The sequence below is a fragment of the Labeo rohita genome, chromosome 20, assembly GCF_022985175.1.
Source record: "Labeo rohita strain BAU-BD-2019 chromosome 20, IGBB_LRoh.1.0, whole genome shotgun sequence".
NCBI classification, from domain to species: domain Eukaryota; kingdom Metazoa; phylum Chordata; class Actinopteri; order Cypriniformes; family Cyprinidae; genus Labeo; species Labeo rohita.
Genome location: NC_066888.1, coordinates 15,807,889 through 15,835,069, shown reverse-complemented (window position 1 = coordinate 15,835,069; position 27,181 = coordinate 15,807,889). Strand labels below are relative to the sequence as shown.

Sequence of the window (27,181 nt, the reverse complement as noted above, 5' to 3'; positions counted from 1 at the left end):
ACAGTAGTAACTTTCTTCTCATAATTGTGTGTTTATATCTCAAAATTGTTACTATACACGTAATTGTAACTTTTTTCCCATAATTGTGACTCATTGTTTATACTGACAAATGTGAAATCTCAGTGTGACTATCTTGTAATTATCTCCTTATCTCACAATTAACTAATTACACAATTAATTACAACTTTATTTTTTCGATAATTGCCAAATTGCATCTCACAATTGTTGGTTTCATAGACTTTATATCTCACAATTTATTTGTCACTCAACATTATCTGATAATTACCTTATTTGTTTTGTTACTGTAGTTATATTTTTTTACTTATAGGCAAAGATGGATATTATGTTTTGTTTAAGTGTTAGCAAATAATTAAATGATCTTAGAATTAATTTCAAACATTTAAAGTATTTGAACTAGTACATGCGGCTTAATTTTTTTTGCTGTGCTACTGATGATATTCATAGCGTTAAACTACTTGACACAAACTGATTGGTTCATGTTGCATATGCAGCCAAAAAGCTTGCGGCTTTAATTTGAAATGGTTGGTTAGCATTCACTACACTGTAAAAAATAATAAAATAACTTAAATTAGCATTCAGTAACTTAAAATTTCAAGTTGACTAAACTAAAAAATTTTAAGGCACCGGAGTACCAAATTCTATTAAGTTGAAACAACTTTTTAAAAGATTTTTTTTACAATGTAGAGCATTTATGAGTTACTCTGAAACCCTCCACCTCCCCAGCTCCACCTGTATAGATATGCTATGGATTATTATGTATGCTAACATATCAGCGTATGTATTGGCAGTAGCAAGTACCTGTACTTGTTTTGCAGCAGCAGCAACAGCAGCAGCAGCAATAATCTACAACAGGCACATCTATTCCGCCAAGACCAAATACATTAACATTGTCATATCCATTACCATGCCAAAATCTTCCGAGAGTTGTCATGATGGAAATCTACCAGAAATAGAACAGACATCTTGCACACCACTGTGACACACTAATCTTAATCTGGCCTACTATATAGGACGGATAGCATGCAAATTGGGATCAGCCGTATACTCTGTGTGGGTGTGCGTGTGTTTGTGTTTCCTCGAGCTCTCTTTGACATTCCAATTGTAAATGAAGCACCGGCTCCTCGCAAACAGCTTGCTTCTGGTTACCTAGGTTACGGATGAAATACTGTGATATTGCCTCTGCTTGAACTCTTTGCGTGTGAAAAGGGCCAAATGCTCCAGTGTTCGCTGCCAAACACTTCAGCGTAACCACCCCTCTCTGTAAAGAATTTGTACAATTTGTGCTTTTGATACCCTGTGACAAGATTGTTATTTTGTTTTCTTCTTTTGAACCTCAAGGACCAGAAGGATCGCATTTACTCCACCGTGAAGTCAAAGTCGACTTCAGCCACAGTCAATAATCTGAAGCCAAGCACAGTGTACATCTTTCAGATCCGAGCGTTCACCGCCGCGGGATACGGCACCTTCGGTCCCAGAGTAGAGGTCACCACCAAGGAAGAATCCACTGGATCTGGTGAGCAAAATAGTATGTCAAACAGCTATTTAAGCTATTTTTTAAATCTATTTTTATGTTAATTGGCCTGCTAGTTTAGCAAGGGTTTTTCATTATGATCTATCTGATTACACTTAAAGGCAAGGTCTAGTTTCTTTCAGATAAAATCTCTGACCCTGACTGTACTTTAGACATTGTGTATTTTCGATAAGCGTTTCGGTTTCCTCTGCAGTTTGTCAATGAGTGCAGTATTTTCGATTCGGAGAAACAAACCTAACGAGAAACGATCCAACCTGAATGTGTCATTGTTTCGAATGCAGGCCACTGTATTACCATCTGGGACTATTAAGCCCACTTTCAGAAACAGTAGAACCGTGCACTCAGCGAGACCCTAAAATAGAGCCAGCCCCTCCCCACAGCAGAGAGAGGACGAAAAGGGGGTTACAACCGTCCCATGCTTTTTCAATGGAGCTTTGCTTTAAGCTATTCTGCTGTCTCCTTTTGCCAAATAGTTCATTAGGAATGCATAAATATTACAGTTCCGGATGATTCCAGTAGGCAGATAATTAGTATGATAATACTGTTTTGTTAAATAAATGCAAAATAAAACACTAAAAGAGCCACAACAGATGACATAGAGGTGAAAAAAAAGTGGAATTCACGAATTAAGAATGTGTTCCTGTGATTTATTAATTCATTCTCATAATTTATTATTTAGTTTAGGTAAACTGTCTCAATACTCATTTGTTCACAGAAATTTTGAATTTGTTCCCTGGTTTTAATTCAATTGTGGCCACGAGTTAACTAAATAAAACAAAGGAATGAAACAGTATAATGTGTCCACAATTTAATTAAAACAAGAGACTGAATGATCAAGTCGTGAGAAGAAATTCTTAGTTCTAAAATATTTTTCTAAAATATTTTTTTAATCTTGTATTTCAGTGAGCGAATTTATGCATCACAAAGTAATTATACAGTATAAAAAAATGGATATTAGATTTGAGATTTGCTAAAGATTACATTCAATAGTATTATTAAACTATTAGTGTTAGTAGTAAAAAAAGTTAACTTGATGACAGAAAAGGTAACCCAAACGTAAAGATAGAGGAAATGAGCATGAAATATTACAAAATGATACCATTAAAGAAGAAGTTCGCTTCCAGAACAAAAATTTACAGATAATTTACTCACCCCTTTGTCATCCAAGATGTTCATGTCTTTTTTCTTCTGTCATAAAGAAATTATGTTTCCTGAGAAAAACATTTCAGGATTTTCCAAAATACAGTTAAATGCGGCTTCAAATGGCTCTAAACGATCCCAGCTGAGAAAGAAGCGTCTTATCTAGCGAAACGATCTGATTTTTTCTAAAATAAAATTTAAATGTATATACTCTTTAACCTTAAACGCTCATTTTGTCTAGATCTGCCTGAACTTCTGTTTTTTTCCCCGGTTTCCACGGTTTAGGGTATGTCGGAAAACTCCCATCTAATTTTCTCCTCCAACTTCAAAATCGCCCTACATCTCTGTTTTACCTTTTTTTGTAAAGGGTGTTTGATCTACTTTGCATGTTCACTTTTCAAACACTGGGTCAGTATTTCTGCAGCGATGTAGGATGATTTTGAAGTCGAGGGAGAAAATGAGATGAGAGTTTTTCGACCTACCCTAACTGTCTTGAACCGGAAAAAAAACAGGTAACGCAGACCTAGACAAGACAGGCGTTTGGGGTTAAAAAGTATATAAATTGTAATTTTTTTAGAAAATAACCAATCGTTTCGCTAGTTAAGACCCTTCTTCCTCGCCTGGGATCGTTTAGAGCCTTTTGAAGCTGCATTTAAACTGTATTTTGGAAGTTCAAACTTGGGGGCACCAATGAAGTTAACATTTTGGAGAAAATTCCTAAAATGTTTTTCTCAAAAACATAATTTCTTTGCGACTGAAGAAAGAAAGACATGAACATTTTGGATGACAAGGGGGTGAGTACATTATCTGTAAATTTTTGTTCTAGAAGTGAACTTCTCCATTAAATAAATCTTAAATATTGGCTGGTAAAGGGGACATCGGATTGCCATTTTTCACAAGTTGGTGTGTTTCTTTAGGGTCTTCATGAAATGCAAAATACTTTGATTAAATTTCCTCAATGGTCATGTAAAACAACACCCTTTTTACCTTGTCAAAAACAGCTCTGTTCACAGTTACCCATTTCGGTGTATGTCTCTTTAAATGAGCTACTGCTCACCCCGCCTCTCTTTTCTGTTTTTTTTTTTTTTTTTTTTTTTTGTGTGTATCCAGTGGTTCTGATGTCGGGAGAAAATAAAGACTCTAAAAGAAAATAAAGAAAATAAATAATGTTGTTCTCTGCATCAGCTGATAGATATTGTGTGTAGCACAACGTTTTGAAAAAACCTGAAGAAGCACCTACAGGGAGTTCCGTGATCACACGTGACAAATTCTGTGAATCTTGTATTTTATAAACAAACTTACACTAAAGTTGACATTTAGTATTGTTTATGTGTTTTAATTGCAGCTACAGTCATATCGAGTGAGCAGAATCCAGTCATCATCATTGCGGTGGTGGCGGTAGCCGGTACCATCATCCTGGTCTTCATGGTGTTCGGTTTCATCATAGGGAGAAGGTACGCTCTCGCGGCCCCCATTGACTCTCCGCTACTGTGAGTCTCGTACGCTCTCTCAGTTTGCCTTTCTGTCCCTCAAAGGCCACCATAGCTGTGGAGTTCACACCCTCGCCCACTTGCGTGTGATCACACCCACCCACCATCATGTCGTACACTGTGGGAATGTGACCTCTGATGCATTTTCCCCTTCACAAGCTCATGCTGCTAGCATACACCCAGAATGGGATTCACAACTGCAAATCCTCCCTTCACCTTGTTTTTTATCTGTTTGTCAACCAAAAACGCTAGTGTTTTTCCATCTGAAAACTTCACCTGTGATGTTTGTCATATTACTGGAGTAAACCAATTCCCATGAATCCTTCACCAACACATTTTGCTCTCCTGCATGTCCATTAGCACTGAATGCTCTGAATGCTTTGGTATTCCATATCAGTTAAATTCATTATGGAGTCCAATCATCAGCTGGCAAGATCATTTCCAGAAATTCCAGATGGCAGATAATTTACTTATTCGTGATGTTTATTTTTCCTAAATCTAAATCATTCAAGACAATCTGCCAGTACAAACACGAAAAAAGTTTCACCTAACTGATTAATTTATCTCAAAGCTCGTAACTTGGAACAGAACGGAACAGGAATTTGTGGCATTTCTATTCCGTGTCAAGAAAAACATTCTGATTACCATTTCCGATTTCAGCATTTTTTCAGGTTGAGCCGAGATGTGTTGCCCTCCATAGCCCTGTTATGTTTGAAATCATACGTCTGGTCACTGCAGGCCTTTAATTAGTTTCTTTTGTTCCCTGTGCAGACACTGCGGCTACAGTAAGGCGGATCAGGAAGGGGACGAGGAGCTCTACTTTCAATGTGAGTGCCAGCTTTCATCAGCTCATTATATACACGCTCATCAGTGGTGCTCAGCCGCGCTCCTGGAGAACCGTCCTGCGGAGTTTAGTTCCAACTCTAATCAAACACCTGAACCAGCTAATCAAGGTCTTCGGGCTGACGCTTGAAAATTACAGGCAGGTGTGTTAAAGCAGGACTGGAACTAAACTCTACAGGAGGGGAAGCGCAGGACTGAGCCGTGCTGTATATCATTGATCATGTTCTGGTCAACCGTTACAGCTGTACCCTCTCATAGGCTCCAGTTTCGATGAAATATCTTGATCTTTTTCTTTTTAGTTTAGTGCTTGCAGTAAGAGTAGGGATGTACCGACATCAAAATTCTGGTCAAAAATGATTTTTCTGTTATGGTTGGTGATTGAGAAATGGCTTGTTAATAATAAGTGTCAATTTAATAGCATTTATACACTGTTATAGTTTTGTTAATATATTTTTTTTTTATATTAATATTTGTATTCATATATATATATATATATATATATATATATATTTATTATTAATGCTGTATTAATATATATATATATATTAGTTTTAGTTTAATTTAATTTAATTAACTTAATTAAACCTTGGATAAAATGTTCAGCTACAGTATATAAATGTAACTGTAATAAATAATTATTTAATATATAATAATATATCTAATTTTTTTCTATAAGGCTTTGCACCATCCAGCAGACTTTTGCTGACAATTTTTGCGGACATTTGAACGCTTTATTTTCTTGGGGTTTTTTGTTTGTATGTTTTTGTTTTTTGTTTTACTTTGTTTTTTTTCCAGTTTTCATTTTAATTTTAGTTTAATTTTTAGTCAATTGTAGTGCTTTTTAAAAAATATTATTGTTTTTGTTTGTTTCATGTTAGTGCTTAAACTTTTTCTTGTTAATATAATATAATATAATATAATATAATATTTTTTTTAATAATTTTTTATTTCAGTTAATTGCAACTTTTCAGCTGTATAAATATATTTATGAATTTTGACGGCTTCATTTGCTTGTATTTTTTATTTTCAGTTTTCATTTTAATTTTGTTGATTTTTAGTAAATTGTAGTGCTTTTTTGAAAAAAACAAAACAAAACATATATATATATATTGTTTTTAATTTAGTATAATTTATTGTATTTATTTTAATTTTAACTTTTAATATTTTAGTAAATTGCAGTGCTTTTTAAAAAATATTATTTATGTTTCTTTAGCTTTAGTTTTTAGTGCTTCAACTTATTGTTATTTGCAAATTAAAAATAAAATGTAAAAAGCTGTATAAATATAATTATATATATAATTAATTAAATATAATCAAATAATATATAAAAATATATGTACATTTTTTATACAAGGTTTTGCACCACCCAGCAGACTTTTGCTGGCCTTTGACCGCTTCATTTGTTTGTGTTTTTTTATTTTCAGTTTTCATTTTAAGTTTAGTTTCATTTTTAGTAAATTGTAGTGCTTTTTTATTATTATTATTATTATTATTATAGTTTAATTTTAGTGCTTCAACTTATTTCAGTTGGTTACAACTTGGAATAAAATTCTAAGCTATATAAATATAATTGTAATGTATATAAATATAATAAGGTTTTGCACCATCCAGCAGGCTTTTTCTGACTATTTTTGCTGACTTTTGACTGCTTCAGGAGTTTTCTTAAAACAAGTACAGATCAAACTTCTGCATTTTTATATCTCCACCTACAGACAGTTGGACAGATACCAAACACCACAGCCCTTTTTTCTTTGTTTTCTCTAGTCACATATCTTCGATTTCACAAATGTTTTTTTTATGTTTCTCCTGCATTAAAAGTGAATTTCCCCTTAAGTAGTAGTATAAGTAATATAATGAGCCTGATCTATGCTACTTTGTTACATGGACTGCTATTAAAGAAAGGAGAAAGAGAATCCATTGCACTTTTCTTCCCCTTAAAACCAGTGTTTAAAATCTTCAAATTCTGTCTGCAACAACTGTATGGACCTGTTACATAATCTCAGAATACATGTCTGGCATCGCCTATGGTGTAAAGCTAGGCCATAACCCTCCAGAAACATGCCCTCAACTCCAGATCTTCATCTAAAGAGAGCTTTCAGAGCTGTCAGCGTTGCGATGTTCCTTCTAGGTGCTTGACTTTTCTGGATTCTGAACCCCTGCATCCAGGCCTCTCGGCCAGTAAGATGTTTTCTCTCAGCAGTCCCTAATGAAGCCCCTGGAGATAGCACTGGCGACGGCCTCCCTAGACTTGCTCTGCTAATGATCAGTGCTGTAGGCAAACTGCTGATTTGGAAACAAAGGTTCAAGGTGGCACAGCTTGCTTGTACAGGGGCAGCTCAACCTCACTAGCGTTCTTGCCCACACGCTAAGGCTTGCAGCTTGCCATATTCTCGCCGCCGCGCAGCCAAAAACAGCACCAGACGCTACAGACGACATCTGCTTATAAAGAGAACCCGCTCGGCTACGCAAAAGCGTGCTAGCTGGTTTGACAAAAGGCAGATAAGGCGCGCGCCGTACTCGCACGCCCAATTTGTTGCTCGTGTTGTGCGGGCAACAGTGATAAACACGTTCTATCAGATTTACTGACAGCCTAGATGGACGAAGCAATTATAGCAGGCGAGAAGATGGGAAATATCAGCTGTCGTTGCATATGACTGGAGCACAATGCTGCCCGTTTTGCTTATGTCATCGTGTAGGCCGTGAAGGAGACGGGGGATATTAGGAAAAAGCTCTCTCCTTGTTCCTGGGCATTGCTTTTGTCGCAAATTAGTAATTTAATTACTCGTTAGCAACAGTCCATTTTAGCCGTTTTCATCCCAGCGTGATGTAGCCTATTAGTTTTTGCATCCCATTAAATCGAGCTTAATGTTGAAGTTGACAGGTAGCAATGTAATTATAGGATTTGATTAGATAGTAAAACTGGGTGAATCCATTAATTGGGCCCAAAGTGTTGCATGCAGATAAAAGAAACTCAAATATTGCTCACTGGGCTTTATAATATATTTATATAATTAGTGCTTGATTCAAAATTTTATTAAAATAATTATTAACATTGTTAATTTATTATTAAAATAATATTCATATGTATTACAAATTATTAACAATTCATAATACAATTAATGATGTAGTTATTACAATGAATACGTAATGATATTATTAGCATAATTCATAATAACAAATAATTATTAATAATATTATTATAATTGCTAAATGTTGTTTGTACATATTAGATTTTATATATTTAAATATTTTATTAACAATAATAATAGTTTTTACAATGAATAATTAAATCCATCAATGACATTATTGATAATAATTGATATCTATTAAAAAATATTGAAGCTACTATTAAAATAATAATAATATCATAATTTAAATGCTGATAATGTTAAATACTACATTTAAATATTATTATTATTGTTATTATTATTATTAAAAATGACGACAACAATTGTTACTATGAATAATTAATTAATCAATATTATCATTGGTATAATTCATAATAACAAATAATTATGAATAATATTAATGATAATAATAATATTACAATTGTTGAATGTTGTTGTTTGGAAATTATATATATATATATATATATATATATATATATATTTAAATATTTTTATTATTATCAAAAATGTTAGTTTTTCATAAATGACTTTATTGAAATAACTAATAATAACATTGATAACTATTAATAATATGGATGCCAATAATAATATTGTAACTGTTGAATGTTGATAATGCTAAATATTACATTTACATTAGTATTATTTTTATTATTAATAACTTAATTAAATAATGATTAATAGCATTAATAATATTAATGTTAATAATAATATAATTGTTAAATGTTGTTGTTTGTGAATATTATATTCCATACATTTAAATATGTTTATTTATGTTTATATTTATATAAACATATAATGTTTTGTTTGTTTAAATATTTTTATTATTAATAATAATAGTTTTTACAATGAATAAATTCCATCAATCGAATCAAATTATTAAAATAATTAATAATAACATTGATTGAATAATATTGATGCTAATAATAATAATATTGTAATTGTTGAATGTTGATCATGTTAAATATTACATTTAAAAATTTATTATTATATTATTACTTATCAACAACCATTTTACTATAAATAATTAATTAATCAATGTTATTATTAATATAATTCATAAAAACAAATAATTATTAATAGTATTAATATTAATGTTAATTAACATTAAAAAAATTTCATATATTTAAATATGTTTGTGTTTATGTTTATATTTATATAAACATAAAATGTTTTGTTTATATATTTAAATACATTCAAATTAAGTGTTGATAATGCTAAATGTTACATTTAAATATAATAATTTTATTATTATTATTATTAACAACAACAACATTTTTACTATGAATAATTCCATCAATGACATTCAAAAAACATTTAATAGTATTAATGTCAAGAAGACGAAGAAGAAGAACAGTCTGACTGTGTTTATAATAATTGTGTTTGTTTGATGGTCATATGCAGTAAAATGTTCTTTCTCATTCAAACTAATAGTTCAGTCTTGTGAAACCCATTATCCAATGAGTGACAGCAACGAATGCTGCTGCCATGCTGCACGGCTAATACCCTTTCGGCTCCATTGTGAGAAGGTTAACAAGAAAATGTAATAGCGCTTTCATGAAATATGTGGGAAAAATAAAAGCATAGGTTTTATTATTTGATGAAAGAGACCTTTTGACATGCTATCTTCCATCACAGTGTGCTGTTTAGCCCACAGCCCCGTGTCTCTAGCCTCCAGTAATCGCATCCGTCCATCAAGGGCTCTGTGTGTGTGCGGCATGCATATTTAATCGTAACAGTAATCCTCTTACCCTTCTACAGTTAAATTTCCAGGCACCAAAACCTACATTGACCCCGAAACCTACGAGGACCCGAACAGGGCTGTCCATCAGTTCGCCAAGGAGCTGGATGCGTCTTGCATCAAGATTGAGAGGGTTATCGGCGCAGGTGAGCTCTTCCCTTGTCTTCTCCGCTGCCTCGCTTTAGTCACACACCTCTCTCATTTATCACAGTGACAACCAAATATTTACACTCACGATAGCGGCTGGAGCATCTCTCTGGCCCCTTGTTATTGATAGCGCTGCTGTAGGATTGGTTTATAATTAATATGTCTTCTCTTAAGGCCAGGATACACATAAATGCATCGCCATTGATGAATTGCTGCCGCTTCTCTTTAGATACAAACCATATGAGTGTGTTAGCGTGTCCTCTATATAGCATATCCAATTATCTGCTGGTTTCAGTCCCCTGTGTACTGATGCATAGCATCATGTAATGCTGAATCGCGCTGCTCGTGTGACTGATATGCATTAAGCAGCACAGGTACGGGTAACCGTGTCAAACGTGGCCCGGATCTCTGGAACTCAGCTTGCGGGTGGTTGTGTGCTTCACAGGAGAGTTTGGAGAGGTGTGCAGCGGACGACTCAAGCTGCCGGGAAAGAGGGACGTGTCGGTGGCCATAAAAACGCTGAAAGTAGGCTACACTGAAAAACAAAGACGGGACTTCCTGTGCGAGGCCAGCATAATGGGACAGTTTGATCATCCGAACGTGGTCCATCTGGAGGGTGTCGTCACCAGAGGTGGGAGGTTTTTAAAGTTCATGTACTTTGAATGCTGGCTGCTTAACTAGCTTTAAGGGATAGTTCACCCAAAAATTAACCCATGATTTACTCACCCTCAATCTATCCTAGCTGTATATGACTTTATTCTTCCAAATGAAAACAATCAAAGTTATATTTACAAATGTCCCAGCTCTTTCAAGCTTTATAATGGCAGTGAATGGCTGTTGAGATTTTTAAGTCCAATAAAGCACATCCATCCATTATAAAAAGTGCTACGTTTCCATGTTCGTCACTTCTCACCGAAGTTTACGCATATATAGCTTACATGTTTAGATTACAGTTTATGAAGTTTGAAATATGGATATTTTTCTCACAAAAACGCATTGACTTGCTTCAGAAGGCTTTTAGTAACCCTCCGGAGCAGCGTGGAGTACTTTTTATGATGGATGAATGCACTTTTTTGGACTTCAAAATCTCAACAGCCATTGACTGCCATTGTAAAGCTGGGAAGAGTCTGAATTTTTTTTTTAAATATAACTCTGATTTAATTTTGTTATAAATGTCAAATTAACTTTTACTTTAAAGCACAACAGAAGGTTATTAAAATATGATTTAAAGATTTTAAAGTACACTTATTTTGATTATTTGATTATAATTTGCACTGTAGTGTTATTTGATATTATATTTAAAGTAAATACGTTTTAAATGTACTAAATTGCAATATAGTTAGAAATGTTTAATTACAAATACATGTAAATAAATGGCATACAAGGTTTAATAGCACTTATATTAAGTATATTTTAATTTACCATAAATGCTTGTCAGTAGGGCTGTCATACGTTATGTGTGTACAGTGTAGATTTATTATGTCTGTATAAATAAATATGTTAGATAAGATATTAAAGATAAAATATTTATAATTATATACAAGAATATATATATATATATATGTACAAAAAACTCTTTTTTTTTAAATATATACATGTATGTATGTATGTATTTATATATACATATTAAATATACACAATACACACACATATAGTATATAAGCAAACTTTTATTTCGGATGCGATTATTTACAATTATTCATTTGACAGCCCTAGTTGTCAGTAGAGTTTACCATATTTAAAAAACAATAAAAGTAATAATGAAATTACATATAAAGGTGTACTTAATTTGACAAAAAAGCACTCGTATGTTGTACCATTTGCAGTTTTAAGGTATAATTTTTCATTTAATAACATTTAACCTGATTAAGTATGCTAAAATCTATTCCTTTTTTACAAAGGTTGATCAACCAGCTTCAAAGGGCTGGTTGCAAAATTGAACATCTAAATACGCATTGAAAACGACAAGGCCAGTTTTAGTCCGATGAATGACATTATCTTAGTCTGCCTTTGGAAAAACCAGACTGGTGCGATTTCAGTCAGACTAATGTGTTTATGTGACATTCAAACAAGATAAATCATCGTTTTAGTCTGACTGAAATTGAACTTTTAAAGCGTGCTGTTATTCTTCTAAACTCAGGAGAGTTACGACTTACCGTAAACTCAGTTGTGAAGTCATATTGTTATGATTTGATCTTGTAATTTGTATAATATTAATTTGTGGCTCAGGGTGGTTTATTATTATTTTTGGAGAGCATACACTTTATGAAAAGCCTGGTCGACAGACTAAAGTGAATCCAGTGTTGTAGAATTGTCTGCGAATTGTTTCTCATTACTGCTTTCGTACAGTGTGTGTTGGCCGCACTTCACTTTAATGGAGTCTGTTCTTTGCTCTTTCAGGAAAACCAGTCATGATAGTAATTGAATACATGGAAAATGGCTCATTAGATGCATTCCTCAGGGTACGTATAAACCACCCTAGACAATCTGGTCAGTGAATACAATATCTTTTCTGTTCTGTTCATTACACCCACTGCGATTTGCCATTTCATTGCTCATTCTCGGGCCGTGTTACTGTCAGCCCCCCCATGTGGTGGATGGAGCGTGTGTCTGTGATGGATAGACAACTTTTCTCTGTTTGTGCTCGTGCAGAAACATGATGGGCAGTTCACTGTGATTCAGTTGGTGGGGATGCTGCGCGGCATCGCGGCCGGCATGAGATACCTCTCAGACATGGGCTACGTCCATCGCGATCTGGCGGCGCGAAACATCCTTGTCAACAGCAATCTCGTATGTAAAGTGTCTGACTTCGGCCTGTCCAGAGTGATTGACGACGATCCCGAAGCTGTCTACACGACGACGGTGAGTCAATTAAATCGCTGTCTCATCGTACCTGCTTTTGAAACCCACGGTGCTCTCAGAATAAACAAATCAATCTGTGCATCAGATAGGAGTACAAATATAGATACAGTCTGTGCTGTATTGTGTTGCCAGAATGTTACCGAACATCAATACACTGCTCTCTAACTCCTTGCAGAGTGTACTGATGACTCTGAATTTTACAGGGTGGAAAGATCCCAGTTCGGTGGACAGCCATGGAAGCCATCCAGTATCGGAAATTCACATCAGCTAGTGATGTATGGAGCTACGGGATTGTCATGTGGGAGGTCATGTCCTATGGAGAACGACCTTACTGGGACATGTCCAATCAAGATGTAAGTTAACGGTTTTGCACTGATTAATGTTTTGTACATTCAAATCAAATGGTTTCTGAACACAATAATAAAATATAATGGAATATAATATAATATAATATAATATAAAATATAAAATAAAAATACATAGAAAATCAATTTAAAAAAATTATAATACATATTTCACATTTATTATAATACATATTTAATACATTCAAATCAAATGGTTTCTGAATATAATATAATACACAGAAAAATTATAATAAAAAAATTATAATACACAGTTTACATTTATTATAATACATATTTTGTACATTCAAATCAAATGGTTTCTGAACACAAATAATATAATATAATATAATATAATATAATATATAATATATAAAATAACAGAAAATTATTTTTAAAACTTATAATATATATTTTACATTTATTATAATATATATTTTGTACATTCAAATCAAATGGTTTCTGAACACAATAATATAATATAATATAATATAATATATAATGTAATAATATAAAAATACATAGAAAATCATTTTTAAAAAATGATAATACATATTTTACATTTATTATAATACATATTTAGTATATAATGTAATATAATATAATATAACATAATATAATATAATAATATAAAAATACAAAGGAAAATGTAAAAAAAAATTCTAATACATATTTTACATTTATTATCATGCATATTTCGTACATTCAAATCAAATGCTTTCTGAATCTAATCTAATCTAATATAATATAATATAATATAATATAAAATCCATAAAAATGGTCCTAAAATCAATAAAGACAATGTTAAAATAATAATAATAATAATAATAATAATACAATTAAAAATATTAAAATATATACAATGATTACAAATTGTATTATAGTATAAAATAATATATTTATATAATATATAATCTATCTATCTATCTATCTATGTATCATAAATTTCATTACATAAGTTACACAATATTCATTTTACTGTATTTTAATCCAATAAATGCAGTTATGGTATACAAAAGAGACTTTGAAAAATGTGGACTCACAGCTAGCACTTAAATTGGTAGAATTACTTGAATCTGAGTTGACTCGACTAAAAAGAGAAAAGACTTGTCCAGATCTAATAATAATAAATCAGTTTGTCAGTCAGTCTGTCTGTCTATATGTAAATATGTAGAAATGTATTAGTTATTCGGTCAGTAGATTTATTTCTAAATCGTGCCTATATCAGTTTAGTGAACCATCAGTAAACATGCCATCATCGTCAAAATATTAGTTCACCAGTCATCATTGCTCTAATGCATCAAGGCATATGTTGGTTCTGTGATCATCTTGTTTTAAATTCCTTCTACATTAATTCATATTTTTTTAATGCGGCCGTTATACATATTTGATCACTTTCAAACGTTTCTCATGCGGTTTAAATTAAGAAGTCAGGAACTGAAATTCTTGCCACATCCTTTCAACTTCATCAAGGCACTTTTAGAAGAAAAGTCTCTTGTTCATTCAGTTTCGTAAAACCACAGCTTGCACCAAAAGGCCTATTTTTTACTCCGTGAACGTAATCTGTAGGTATTCAAGTATTAGCACGTCCGACACTTTGAATTTTCTAGCTGGATATCAACACAGGTGTCAGGAGTGACCTTGTTTTAATGATACATTTTGAGGATAAAAAGGTTTAATGGATCTGCGGAAACGAATGGACTGTTTTGCTTGTAGAATTCCTTTTTGTATTCTGCAACACTTTCAACCTTTATAATGAGAAATGATAATGCGAGCCAAATTCATCATTAGCGGAGTTCAATCAATTCAAAGATATCTGCTTAGCCATGCAAAACCTTCTGAACAATCTGCAGCCCCAGCTTTTGTCTCAAAGAAATTGGGACAGCAAAGTGCCGTTCATCATTCTCATCACATGCGTGCGGGGTTTTCAAGTTGAAGCGGATTGAAATTCAGATACGGTCACGGCTAACGATATGTATGAGGGGAAGTGTTGCTAATCTGCCGCTGTATGTAGGCACTTGTCTTGTGTACGCAGATTCTCTGTCAAAATTACACAAGCTTGAACATCTTCAGAGAGGGTAAACAGCCCTTATCAGCGAGACTAATGATGACTTACTGTATAATTCTCTGCTCGCTAGTGAACGTTAGCTCTCCATGCTAACGACGACTAGCTAGTATCAGTCTTTAATGGTATAATTTTTTGCGTTCGAATATTTGCCTCGTGGAGTCTTGATACTTGACAGGCCTCAACGTCAAATGTTTTTATACCCTTTTGAGACGGAGGCGAACATCTCCTTGAGGGCTGCTAAAAAAGAAGGAAATATTTACATTTCTTCAACTCTTTCTGTTTTGACACTTTTCTTTCCGTAGCTCAAGCCTTGTTTGGAGAGACATGACAAGAATAGCAGATGAGGATTTGGGAAAAATAAACAGTCTGCTTCTACTATTCCTTGGGAGTAGATGAGCACGGAAAAAAAGAAATCATAGATCTGGACAAGCCTTTTCTCTGTTTAGTTTAGTCAACTCAGATTCAAATAATTCTACCAATTTAAGTGCCAAAGTCTCTTTTGCTCACCATAACTGCATTTATTTGATTAAAAATAAAATAAACATTAATATAGTGTATTTTATGTAATGTAATTTATTCCTGTGATGCAAAGCTGAATTTTCAGCACATTACTTCAGTCTTCATTGTGACATCATTGGTCAGAAATCATTCTAATATGCTGATTTGGTGCTCAAGAATTTTTTTTTTAATTTTTTTTTTTATAATTTTTATTATCAGTGTTGAAAACAGTTGTGCTGCTTAATATTTTTATTTGGATTATTTGAGTATAAAGTTCAAAAGAACATTTATTTTAAACATAAATCTATTAGAAAATTATGAATGTCTTCGCTGTCACTTTGTCACTTGTACTGAGAAAAAAAAAAGTAGGGCTGTCAATCTATTACAGTTTTTTCTCTAATTAATTACATGATGTTTCGATTAATTCATCTAATTAATCACAAATTAAATTTGGCTGTGAAAATACCCACAAAAGATTATTTAAAGCTATTGGTGTGTTAAATGAGAAAGGAGCAAGGAGACATTACAAATAGTAGCGTTAGAAAGAAATATTTTATTTGATTAAGCATACAATTTTTTACACATAAATATTTAGGCTGACCTAATGTAAACTATGGAACATAAAAAAAGATAATTTGAGAAACATCTAGTCATCGGTTTTCAATCTTCAGTCCTTAAAATACCTTCTTTTATTTTTCACAAACGAAGGGTTTGAAATGACATGAGGGTGAGTAAATGATGACAGAATTAAAATTTTTTTGGTAAACTATCCCTTTAATATCTGTATTATTATTATTAATAATAATAATGAAATTATATTCTAAATAAAAAAGCTAAGTCTGCGAAAATGTGGCAGTAAATGTCTTTATGAAGCATTCATTCATTCAATTCATTCAAATGGCAGATTCATTCACAAATAAAGTAAATGGCTCTCTTTATGAGTGGGCCTTTCAATCACTGGTTCACCCAATTTGTTCAAAATGTGGATTCATTTAGAGTCTAAACACAGCTGTGTTGCTCAGAGACCCACGAAAATTCTGCTGTGGCTTCAAAGGTAATATGTTCTCTGCAAAACTGAGCAAAAATGCATAATATTGTGTTTAAAATATAACAATATCAACTTCTTATTTACTGAACTGTTGTATAAAATCACATTTACTCATGTCATATTGCTATTGCTGCCTTGTGACATATGATATCTATATAAATATGAGACAAAACACATAGAGGGGCATTTTTTACACAAATATCTTGAATTTTAGGGCAAAACTGTGTTTGTGGAGTTTTTGCCCTGCATCATATTTATCAAGTCAACTATGAAATATGAGATGACGTACAGGTCTGAGGGCGGGGCCAGTGCGTTAACTGTGTTCAAATATTTTAATCGTGTTAATACGTTAAACTGACAGCCCTAAAAAAAGTATTAATGTCTTTCTGAAAATATAAAGTGATATTGCCCTCAGCCAAAACTATTTGCTCTGGAACAAATAATAGTTCATAAAACCAAAGACTGTTTATTAGATTTACCCAAAATGAATTATATCTCATGTTTAACCACTATAGAGACATCAGAGCCAGCTGCAAATTTAGAAAATCTGGCCGAGGCGAGGCCGAGGTTCATGAGCGCTGAACGGCCGCTGACGCCCTGAAGCTCACATCTCTGAAAGCAAGTCTAAACAAGTGCATTCTCACCTAAAAAACTCTTAAAACTGTGACACAAAAACTGTTATTTACAAAATTATAGTGGATTTGGGCATCCACCATGAGTTCAGATATCACTAGAATATCACACTCCTCTCAGCCAATTGGATTCTAGCACCAAAAAGAACTGTTGTTGTATATATTATAAACATTATTTACAGTATAATACTGTAGTACTGTATAGTACTGTTAATTTAGTTTATAAACAATAACTCTTAGGATCAGCATGCTGAGTGAATAAAAAAACAGGTGGTTTTATTGTTTTATAATCCCTTTACATTTATAAACCCCGGCATGTGGAGCCAGTTAACTGCACAGACACCCAAGTGACAATGCGTTCATCTTTGGTTTAAACCATAACCCTGTTAGCTAGTTAATTAAATAGACTCATGATAGTATGACAGTCACAAGCAGCTGTTGAACAGACGGCTTTTAGTGCGCTTGCTTCATTCGCATCCAGTTTCAGTGGTGCCCTTTCCTAGGGCTCATGCACCCTCCAATAACCAATGCAAGAATAATCACATCTGGTTAGCCTACTTTTCCTCTGTTGTACTTTGTAATGCTGGAGGTAAACCACAACAGATTTATCCAGCAAAGCTGCTGTTTACAGAGTCCTGATTAAAGGATGAGCAAACGGAGAGCTAGAGGTGCAGGCAGGGCTTTGTGTACGTTTCCTTCTGGATGCTAATAGCTAAGCTACTCGTCTTTTTTGTATCTCTGTCTTTCAATCTGTTGGTTTCCTTTCACAGCTTTTGTAATTTTCCATCTCTCACTCTGATCTTGCAGGTCATAAAGGCTATAGAGGAGGGATATCGTCTTCCCGCCCCCATGGACTGCCCTCCTGGCCTCCATCAGCTCATGTTGGACTGCTGGCAGAAAGACCGAGCAGACCGGCCCAAATTCGACCAGATCGTCGGCATCCTGGATAAAATGATCCGCAATCCTAACACCTTAAAAACGCCAATGGGAACGTGTACGCGGTGAGGACGCCCATTCGATTTTTTTTACTGCCCGCCGTTATCCATCTCTCCTCAAGGAAAATGATGCTGTTCACAGACCAGCTTTGCTTTTATGACGCATGGAAGTTGCTTGTTATGTTTTATACTCCTGCACCTCCCTCCAATGTCTTTGAGCCCTTTTATAGGTTCGCGAGTAAATTTGCGAACAATTCCATCTGTCCGGCATTTGATTTATCCGCTAGGGTTTACTGATGAAAGATAAATCCCAAGGAATCAATAAAGCGAAACAGCCTCCATGCCTTCATGTTCGATAACAAGGACTTTAAATCAATTGTCATAATGAGTGTTTGAGACTTTAAAGCCTTGTGGGAACTCTAGTCCCCAGTGTAGTATTAGCCAGAGGAAGTGTGTTTACAATCAGAACTGAAACCACGTCTCAAATTGAAGATATGACCTTTAAAAATTTGGGAAGGAGCCCTTCGTCCACTTTTCTGTTTTTTACGAGTAATGCAAAGCAGCAGTTCGTTAAATCTCTTCAATGTAAATACAATTAACCATGTGGGGTTTTTTTGTCTGTAATCCATGTTAGTTACAGTTGGCACGATACCAATATCAGTGAGATTTCATTATTCTCAGTTCCGCAGGACTATTATGCTATTAAACTCGTCTTACTTATTTAAATGTTTAATAAATTAGCAAATTGAACTATAACAATGGCATGCGGCCTTCAAATATTTCTCAATTAAGTAAACATTCCAGTTTTTCAGCTTCAGGTTGTTCACGTAATTGATTTAGACAAAGAAACTAATTACAAGCAGTAAAAAAAAATAAAAATGAAGGATGCAGACCAAGTTTTTTATTATTTAACAATATTCTATAAATTCAGAAATTAAGAAAATACAAAAGTAATTAAATGTAAAATAAAACTATTGGCATACATGCAACTTACCGAAATCTGTGTCCTGTCTCATGTAATGATTCGATCTCTGGTTCAGCTGTGGAAAGATGTTAATATAACAGCATGTAAACAATATGTCAAATAACTTCTTTTTGCTAAATACAGTGACTTGCAAAAGCTTCAGCTAAGAACAGAGTTAAGGGTATGAATACTTATGCAATGGAATTTGCTTTGACATTATGGTGTATGGAGTCTAGATTGATGTGGAAAAAAAATAATTTAAAGCAGTTTAAGACAGCAAATTAGCAAAATGTGAAAAAAGGAAGAGGTATGAATACTTTCGCAAGGCACTGTATATGCACAATATAACATAATCAATATAATTTTTACTGCTCTTCAATATTTAAGTTTGAATAAATCTGTCAAGTTTTTATGACAGCCACCAGTTAAATGTTTATATTTCAAAAAACGAATTGGAGTAAAAATATAATTACATAAATTATGTAATTATGTAACGTACCGAAACCGTGATACAAACCGAACTGTGAGTAAGTTGAACCATTGCAACCCTAAAAGATAGATAGATAGATAGATAGATAGATAGATAGTCATAAAAGGTCAACTGAGGACAGTATCATATACCAGTACTAAGAAATAAAGTATTGTGCCTTCATAACACTCATATTCATCTCTTCTTTTCCTCAGACCCATAAGCCCACTGCTTGACCAGAACACTCCAGATTTCACCTCTTTCCGATTGGTCAGTGAGTGGTTGGAAGCCATCAAGATGGAGAGATACGTGGACAACTTCACAGCTGCCGGCTACAGCTCGCTCGAATCTGTCGCTAGAATGACTATCGAGTAAGAATGCTTTGCTATGATCTTTCACGCTCTATAGAAATGCATGATCTCTCTAGGAGTAATTTCAGCCCTCAGCTCTCATTCACAATACCGTCCTGACATAGCGCTGCATTTTAATCAGATCTCTTTGACTCAGCCTCATCGTGTTGTATTTAATACAGCCTTTTCTCAGTTTCCTTTTGCCTCGGTAATGAAATACCTCTCGGGCGTTTCATGCTCCATTGCTGTGATTTATGAACGTTGTGTTTCTGCTTTAGGGATGTAATGAGTTTGGGAATCTCCTTGGTGGGCCATCAGAAGAAGATCATGAGCAGTATACAGACTATGAGAGCCCAGATGCTGCACCTTCACGGGACGGGCGTTCAAGTGTGATGGGGGGGGGCGTCCGCAGCCCTTACCGGTCGGATGAATCAGAACTCTCCAGGACAGCACCGCAATACGTGTGTGACAGCAAAAAAACATGACAAAACAAATCAACAACAAAGAAAAAACGTTCCGCACCCTTGCGGTGAGATTAACCTTCCAGAACTGGCAGAACAGAATCATTCCTTTGTTACTGGCGAAGGATTTTGATGAAGGTGCTGGAAACCAAGAGACGGAGAGATGTGGAAACGAGACAGTGACCTCTGGATGCTCTAAAGAACTCATCGCTTCATTGAGGTGGAGCATTCGAGAGGGTTTTTATGATTTGTACGGACCGTCTTTATCGTCAAAAAAAGGTTGATTTGCTCATAGTTGCTATAGATTTCACTGATTTCTTTTTTTTAAAATCAAGGGTGAATATAAAAATAAGCAAATCCAGTTCATAAGGAGCGAATTTGCAGCGTTTGCTTTGGTTTGTAATACCCGCATTAAGCCAATGTGGGACGTTACTCTTCTACTCGATTGATTTGTGTTAGCTTGTTTTCTCGGATTGTGTTACGGAACTGACAACAGGGTAAAACGTCTCATCTGGAAGGAAAGAGACAGAACCAGAGGCTGAGTACTAGTTCTCCAGCCAGCACTATTTACATGAAGCTCTCTCCAGACTGAAGCATTGGCAGAGAGTCGGGCCGACCCGGCCTTTTATATCAAGCAGAAATATCCCACCGCTTGGTTTCGAGAAGCTCCCGAGAGCGGCTGGTTGTGTTTAAGAACACGGTTAGGTATATTTTACGATCCTACAAGACAATTCAGATGTGAATTAGTACAAAGAGAATTGCAACCACTTCAGGTGGAGTTTTTTTTAATGTAAGAACAACTATTACGGTGGCAATATTCTTTATAAGTTTATATTTACCACATGAATGGATTTATCAGTGCTGTTGTTGAATGTGTAAACTTTTTAATATTGATATTATTTACCATAAATACATGTTTCCATAAAGACAAAAATGGAAAAAAAAAAAAAAAAAAAGTTAGGCTATTTTAATTTAAGCAACAGTTTCATTTTGGTTTAGTATCAGTTGGTTTCCTAGCAGGTGACTGACTTTAAAATCATACAAAATGTTGTGGTGTAAAGGAGTAATACTGCCTTAAAACAAGTCAACTATTGCTCTTATTTTTAGCAGCTTAGATTCTTTGTGAGATCACGGCCGAGTTGGGGAGAGACTGACCAATATGAGCAATAATTTGAGGTGCTGTATAGACTTTTACTCACGTACCGCTTGGAAATCAACAGCGGTGCTGTGAAGTTTGATCAAAGAGAGTTGGTGAATTTACATGCGAGGATCTCTCGTGTTTCTTCCACCCTTTTGTTGTGCTGAGCTCAAATGTGATGAGGTTTACGCTCAAGTTTTAGTGCCATAACAGCCTTCCACTCTCAACTGAATGTTTCGTTGACGACTCAATGTTACGCATCTTTAAGGAGTACTGTAGACCTTTTTAGGCTTGATTTGAATGGGCTTGCCACAGAACTTGTTTTATTTACTACGAAACCTTAATGTGACACATTCTAAACACACACAACATGCTTTTCATTATTTTGGGGAGCCAACGCCATCGTAACCGCAACAGCCGTGCCAAGACGTGGCATTTTTCTTGATTAGAAAGAAAGCATGTTTGGACGTCGCCGGAGGATTTAGCCAAACGTTTGGCGCTTCATCGTTTACCGTGCCGTCTCCATCGTGAGCCCAGCTGCTTTGTCTCATGCGGATCATATCGTAGGCTGGTTAGAGGCCCATCTCGGATCTGCTATCCTTCCATCTCGCTAACCTCAGCATTGAGCCCACGCCAGGCCTTTGAATTGAATGCGAGCGGAAAGGCTCTCGGTCAGCACAAACCTCCCAAGCTTGGGCAGTAGCTGCAGTCACTCAGATCAGCCTCCCCGCACGCTCTGATCTCACACTCGGGCCTCCCGGAGGCCCCTCGCAGGCCCTTACCCTCTCCGTTCGGATCCGGGGCCCCTGTAGAGACAGCAATTTGAGCCAATTTGAGATTAACGCCTGGATTCAATCAATCCCACATTGAGGCCACCGTACGGGTCAATGACAAATCTGTCAATTTTGTCTCCTTTTCTGCTTTGTGCCGTTTCTAACTTTTCTGGTTTGATGGTAGCGGAGTTTTCGGTCAAGACGGTTTGTGCTGTGGATTGATTGAGTTCACGGTGCAGCAGGGTATTAAAGACGCCAGAGAGCCCACCTAGACAAAAAGTAAAGTGGAATATTCCAAAGAGTTCAGCACTGTTGATTGTGTCAGAGTAATCACAAACCAGAGGACAATTTGTATATGTTCTAGCTGTAAAACTTGTATATTTTATTTATAATTGTGGTTTCTGTTCTGTTTTTCACTTAAGTACTCGGTAGTGAGCTCATTGAAAATGCACTATATTTTTCTATCTCACACGCAGCTGATTCTCGTCACCCTCACTCTTTCAGTTGTACATAATTTCTCATTTAGGACCAAAGAGAGCTAATAGGTTTCCATTTTAGGAGAGTATTTTTTTCTTTTCTCTTTTAGGTTGAAAAAATGTACAGTACAAATGAATTGTCGATTTATTATTTATTTTTCTGTGACAAGAGTATGGAGAGTATTCATTGGTCAAAAAAAGTATTTTCCCCAGTATGGTCATTTACCTAGACGATTTCTTGTTACATAGACCATTTTTTTCTTTTGCTTTGTAACCTTTGTAATAGACTGTACATATATTTTTGGAAATATAATGCAATCTCTATAGCCGTGTCTGTGCCTTCAATGTCTGTTTCCATGATTTACAGCAAGCGTTTTCAAATGGCGGACCGCGGTCCGGACCTTGACTTGTGAAAAACAATGGCAACATCAGCACCATTTTACCGTTTCTAAATAAAGTGAGCAGCGTTTTAACGCAACGGAGCGGTTCACAAAACAAGCACTCGGGATTGTTTATTGTAATGATCTTTGGGCGTAATATCCTCTAATATATATTTTTTTATCTAGAGCCAAAAAGGCTTCATTCAAGCTCTTCCTGTGTGTGTTGCTTCTCTATTAAGACACTAAAGCGCCATTAAGAGCTGCGGATGAAGCAGCTATTTTAAAACAGATGTGAAAAAGCAAAATTGATCAATGCTTTTGCTAAAACACTGCAGAAAACAACAATGCCAGGTTTGTGACAAGACTTTGTTTTAATCATGTTGAGCTTTTTAAAATATACATATAATTTAAACTGAGAACACGGTCCAGACTTCAAAAAGAACACTCTGAACCCCCATGCAGTATTTTTTTTCTTCGTCACATATGATTTTATCTTTTAATATTCAAATCTCATTGGACTCAATGAGAAATATATATATGTGTGTGTGTGTGTGTGTGTGTATATATATATATATATATATATATATAGATATATACATGGCCCTGAGGACCCAATATCTTCATCTTTGATGACTATTTTTTTTTTCTTTCTTTCTTTCTTTTTCTTTCTTTCTTTCTTTCTTTCTTTTTCTTTCTTTCTTTCTTTCTTTCTTTCTTTCTTTCTTTCTTTCTTTCTTTCTTTCTTTCTTTCCTGGTGCCCAAATGGAAATGTGTTATTATTCCTATATATATATATATATATATATATATATATTTCTGTATTTGTATTTTTTTTTTTTTATCAAATGTAAATTCATGTCCCAGTCACATTTTCTTGAATAAAATATACATTACATACACTATCAGAAAAAGAAGAAGAAGAAAAAATCTATTTTATATTTTTACATTAACAGTGTAATCAATATTTTATTTATTAAAGCCAAGTATGAATCTCATCAAATTTTTAAACTGTTTTTAAGCATTTTACATTTATTCCAAAATAACAAATCAAGACAATTTAAGTAACATGTAACAATTTCAAGTAACAATTTAAACTATATATATATATTTTTTTTTTTTTTTTTTTTTTTTTTTTGTGAACTTATGTTCAGCTATTTTTTAAAAAGTTAACTTTTAACTATTTTTGAATTTTTGGATCATCAGTCATCAAGGCTTAGTAAATATTGCTTACAGACTTGGAGATTTAATTTCGCCAAGCTGATTGTTCACTAAAAACTCCCACATATTATGTTTTCATTCATTTTTTAATTTTTGTGACATAAAGTGGTTATATCTAATAAAGCAATAAGCCCCAAGAAGCCATGGTTTACAGTCAATTTATAACAGCTAAGGGGTGTTGTTAGGCACAATGCGAAGTGGAGTTATAAATTTTCTGTAAACCACAGCTACACGTGGCTTATTGCTTTTATAAAATGGTTATTCCATATACATAGTAAGGTTTTACAAAATAAAACTGCAAATAAAGTGCAATGATATTAATAAAAACATTATTCTTCTGCCAAACAATGTAGTTCCTCAGAAATGGTTGTGGTTGCAACAAATTTACAACAGCTTCAAACACGGCTCAACCAATCAGAATCAAGGACCGGAACTATCCGTTTTGTAAGGCCTTGTTTACACTAATGCATTGTCAAATTAAAACGGCGTTTTAAAATTAAAATAATCCTTGTCTACACTGGTGTTTTCACTGCGTTTCAGAAACGATCTCCTTCCACACTACACAACTGAAACCGCATGTCACATGACCATTCATAATGAGCATGATGTTATTGTTTACACAGTTATCAAGGACATACAGAATGAATGTGGGCAGCAGCCATGCCATTGTTTTCAAAAGTCTCCGTTTTGGTCCGCTTACACTGAAACGTTTAGTTTGAGTTTTCAAACTAAAAAAGGGTCTGCAGCATTTTCAAAAGTCTTCATTTTCAAAGTGACAGTCACAACCGTAGCAAAAGTTACGCATTTTAAAATGAAAACACACTAGTGTAAACGTAGCCCAAGTGTGTGAATTGTTTACTTACTTTTTACTTTTTAGTCTTTCTATTAATGTCATTATACTGCTCATTCAGACCGATTCACAAACACGCATGAACACAAGAGGTGGGATTTATCACATGAACTAATCACAGCCATCATATATAATCATATCGCAATGGAGGCATTGCTCTCTCTCACGTGACTTTCCTCCATTTATTTTTAATTACCCCCCACCAAACTCACCACATGCTTTAGGGGGTCTGTTAAAACTCACTGGGCTCAGGGGAGGCAAGAGAGATATGAACTCCTGCTGTAACTTTAACTACTTTAACTACTAATATATTTAAGATTTCAGAGCCAGGCTGAATTTGCAATTCAGTAAATCCCTCTTATTTAATTTCAAATGAGCTTCCTGACCAGCATAGCCAATTCAACTCAAATTTACACTTGAAAGTGAGATGAGTCTTCAATTCTGAATTTTGCACATCACAAATTTTTGGTGATGTGAATACGGTATTGTAACTCATGTATTTTTCAAGCGGCTTTTTGTGTGATTCAGCAGACACGCAGGGAACAAGAGCTAATACGACCCTTGAGAATCACTCGGTCCCCTGCTAAAGTGCTTTGACTTGAATATTAACATTCTGTATTGACAAGACAGAGAGCGAAAGGAAGAGAGGGTGGGAGATTTGTTTGATGACCCGGCTCATGACAGGATCCTGGATAGTGTCATTAAAAAGACATTACCCAAAGCCTCTGACATGGGAAAATTAAGCCACGGCCCCTTTGGGAGTTAAACAAAGAGGCCCTAATGGATTTATGAAGATTGCATCTCTGCAGATACTCTGATATTTATTTTATTAACTCGGGGGGAATCTTAACCTCATCGTCTCTCAAAAGCTGTATACAAAAGACTCCGGCAGAATTTGACAGGCTCTGGACGAGCGCAGCGCTTTCTCTGATGACAGAACATCCCTAATCCCTGCTAATCTCACTTCCATCAAGCATTACCAGGCTGTTTTGCTCGTTTGATGTTAACACAACAGTGCAACTGATTCCATGACATTTACAGTTTACTGTTTGTTCATTTGAGATTAGATTTTCACAGAACAAAATGAGAGGGATCAAGATGCTACAAGCAAGCTTTTCGCAAGAAGAACGCTAATCCCGGAAGATCAAAAGTTGCACAATAGGATCAACTTTTAATAATAAAATCATTATCTGCAAATTATATTTAATGAATTTCTCTATATTCAAGTAATTCCATATTCGAAAAGAACCTTACAACCCAAAACTTGAAAATATTTTTAAATGTAAATAATTACATTTTTGAATATTAGCATTTAATTTTTTTATGTAATATATTTAATTTTTTAAATATTTAAAATGACTAAATCAAATTATAGTGTAGAGTTGAGGCTTGAGAAAGCCTAGCCTAGTAAAATTATAAAGTTGATGTTGTTAGCATGGTTTAGCACAATGCTTACATGATTTAACATGTTGTTAGCATTTTTTAACATAATTAGATGTTGCTTGCATTTTTATAGGCTGATTACAATATTGTTAACATGATTAGCAAGCTACTAGCATGTTTATAGCCTGATTAGCATGTTGCTAGCATGTTTCTAAGATGATGATGATGCTAACATGTTGTTAGCACAATTCATTTGTTGCTAGCATGTTGTTAGCATGAATTGCAAGTTACTAGCTT

The 27,181-nt window shown here is 34.5% G+C and overlaps 1 protein-coding gene across 5 annotated transcripts in view; it reads left to right on the top strand.

The window, feature by feature from the left end:
- The window catches only part of epha7 (eph receptor A7), a 101,071-nt gene extending 78,231 nt beyond the window's left edge, over window positions 1-22,840 (top strand). The window contains exons 7-17 of one of the 5 annotated variants that reach the window (XM_051138759.1): window positions 1,360-1,534; window positions 4,038-4,146; window positions 4,954-5,009; window positions 9,924-10,037; window positions 10,484-10,669; window positions 12,439-12,500; window positions 12,691-12,900; window positions 13,104-13,253; window positions 18,295-18,488; window positions 20,071-20,226; window positions 20,484-22,840. In XM_051138759.1, coding sequence (XP_050994716.1) covers window positions 1,360-1,534; window positions 4,038-4,146; window positions 4,954-5,009; window positions 9,924-10,037; window positions 10,484-10,669; window positions 12,439-12,500; window positions 12,691-12,900; window positions 13,104-13,253; window positions 18,295-18,488; window positions 20,071-20,226; window positions 20,484-20,598 — 1,527 coding nt within the window. In that variant the 3' untranslated portion in view covers window positions 20,599-22,840. Of the gene's footprint in view, window positions 1-1,359; window positions 1,547-4,037; window positions 4,147-4,953; window positions 5,010-9,911; window positions 10,038-10,483; window positions 10,670-12,438; window positions 12,501-12,690; window positions 12,901-13,103; window positions 13,254-17,370; window positions 17,493-18,294; window positions 18,489-20,070; window positions 20,227-20,483 lie in introns of those variants that run through there. The other 4 variants (XM_051138757.1, XM_051138758.1, XM_051138756.1 and 1 more) reach the window with 4 other exon arrangements.
- Window positions 22,841-27,181: the final 4,341 nt, after the last annotated feature.